General features: G+C 54.4%; 1 protein-coding gene across 7 annotated transcripts in view; it reads right to left on the bottom strand.

The window, feature by feature from the left end:
- Window positions 1-2100, bottom strand: part of Phykpl (5-phosphohydroxy-L-lysine phospho-lyase) — a 21715-nt gene extending 19615 nt beyond the window's left edge. For all 7 annotated transcript variants that reach the window (XM_033761528.1, XM_010639814.2, XM_033761529.1 and 4 more), the window contains exons 1-2: window positions 1898-2100; window positions 495-654 (exon numbers count right to left, since the gene is read on the bottom strand). In XM_033761528.1, coding sequence (XP_033617419.1) covers window positions 495-654; window positions 1898-2048 — 311 coding nt within the window. In that variant the 5' untranslated portion in view covers window positions 2049-2100. The remainder of the gene's footprint in view (window positions 1-494; window positions 655-1897) is intronic.
- Between the last annotated feature and the right edge of the window lie 6 nt (window positions 2101-2106).

Genomic DNA, 2106 nt, shown 5'->3' with positions numbered 1-2106 from the left:
TTTTTTTTTTTTTTTTTTTGTATCTGGATTTGAACTTGGAACCTTGCGCTTTTGAGGCAGGCGACAGAACCACTGAGCTAAATCCCAGCTGGGTAATTTTCTGTTCTTTGAAGAATCATTTGACCTTTCTGTTCCTTACTACAAAACCTGAGGGCAGTGACTTGAGGCTGTATCCACAAAGCAGAAATAAAGGAAGCCATTAGCGCCGGGCGTGGTGGCGAAGGCCTGTAATCACAGCACTCAGGAGGCTGAGGCAGGAGGACTGCTGTGAGTTCGAGACCAGCCTGGGCTACACAATGAGTTCCAGGTCAGCCTCAACTACATAGTGAAACCCTGTCTCAAAAAACAAAAAAAAAAGGAACCCATTACCTCAGGAAGCCCCAATGATGAACTTGGAAGGAAGGTAGTGGCAGCCTCTACTACAGACAAGCAAACAGGATCCCACAGAAAGCCCCAGTCTGTACCCACACAGGGCCTGGCCACAGTCCACTCACCCAGAATTCAGGAAGTAAAACACACAGATCTTCTCCGGCAGGGTCTCTGACAGCCTCTGCGCGTAATCCACGATGTTATCATGCAGGTATCGGCTGTTGGTGTTGAGCACCTGGTTCTGTTCATGTGCGGCTTGGACCACCAGAGGGTGGCAGTGCCCAACTGCAAGAGGGTCCCCTGTCATGTGGCCGACTGCCCAGCCATCCTCCCCAGTTCCCATCTATGGGCCTAGCCAGGAGAGATGCAGTTAATGGAAGGAGAGATGGAAAGACGGTTCCGAAGGAAAGGAAGATCTAGAAAGGATTTCCTGAGATTCCAGAAGAAAGAAAAGATTTTTTTGGCAGGAACCCTATGTAGAAAGAGCATGTCTTCAGGGAGGTTCTGAAATGGAAAAAAACACAAGACAGAGCCGAGACTGAAAGTCTCAAAGCTGGGCTGAGACTGACGGTCTGAGGCTAACCCCATGAAGGTCACCATGCCCGGAAGATGAACTACTGAGACACAGCTGCCCACCTCCCTGTGTCTTAAGAGATAAACTGTAAAAACATTACCTCCGCCCTACCCTGTGCTAAATTCTGCTTCTGGAAAATTCTGCTTGCTCCCCAACCCTTTCTAAAGAACCAATAATTATGAATAGAAACGGGCCCAGACCCTGGAAGGGGACTTGTGCTGAAGCGGCTGGCGAGCGAATAAACCTGCTTTTCCTTCAGTTCTGAGTGCACCCTCTTCCCTGGTCTGCCTGCACGCAGAGCCATTTGTTTCTCCAGCCTGCCTGAGGCAGATGTCAGGGCGACTGTCAGAGGGGCAGGATGGCAAGGCCAGGGATCATGAGCAAACTCGTTCGGGGAGCTGTACACACGCCAGGCACATTTAAGCCACTCACGCTAATTGTATAGGACACCCCGGGGTGGGTGCCTCGTGTCACATCTACTGTGCAAAGTGAGGCGCAGAGAAATAAGGTGCTCACAATCACCAAGTAAGTGAAAGATACGGATCTGAACTAAAGTGGGGCGTTCAAGTTCTACTTTACTCCCTGCCAGCCTGCGTGCTAATCATGGGCCGCCCTTCTTTCTCTCAGCCCGGGAACCTCAGCTGGGTGGGGACCGAAGTCCTACTCTGGACCCCGGCGGCAGCAGCGCCGAAATGGTCAGTGGGGCCGAGGCGGCCCTTGGGTGGCCCTCGGACCCCCGGGCTCCACCGAGAACTGGACGCACATCCAGTACTCGGACCCCCGACTCCATCCGATGCAGCCCGGAGACCTGAGCTGCTTCAGAAAGACAGGGCCTCCTCTGTGTGGAGCTGGCCGGAGGCTCAGCTCAGCCTCTCTGCAACCCCTGGTCTCCCCGGGACAGGCCACGGCCTCAGCCTCCTCTTCCGCCCCGCCGGCGGGAGGCGGGACACTGACCATGAGCCACGTTGTTGACGCAATCGATGTATTCTGCCCCTTGCTCATCGTACAGGTACTGGCCTTGGCCGCGCACAATCTTAACAGGAGCCTCGGGGAAAAAGAGTCTGCAGGAAGAGCTGTGGGGACAAGCAAGGGGTGGGCAGCACATCCGAAGACGCGCGCTCGCTTCGCCCTCCGATCCCGCGGTCGCTCTCCTCTGCACGCGC

The sequence above is a fragment of the Fukomys damarensis genome, unplaced genomic scaffold (genome assembly GCF_012274545.1).
Source record: "Fukomys damarensis isolate Sample0158 unplaced genomic scaffold, DMR_v1.0_HiC HiC_scaffold_9, whole genome shotgun sequence".
NCBI lineage: Eukaryota > Metazoa > Chordata > Mammalia > Rodentia > Bathyergidae > Fukomys > Fukomys damarensis.
Note: the sequence above shows the minus strand (reverse complement) of the source record. Positions and strands in the feature narration are given on the sequence as shown.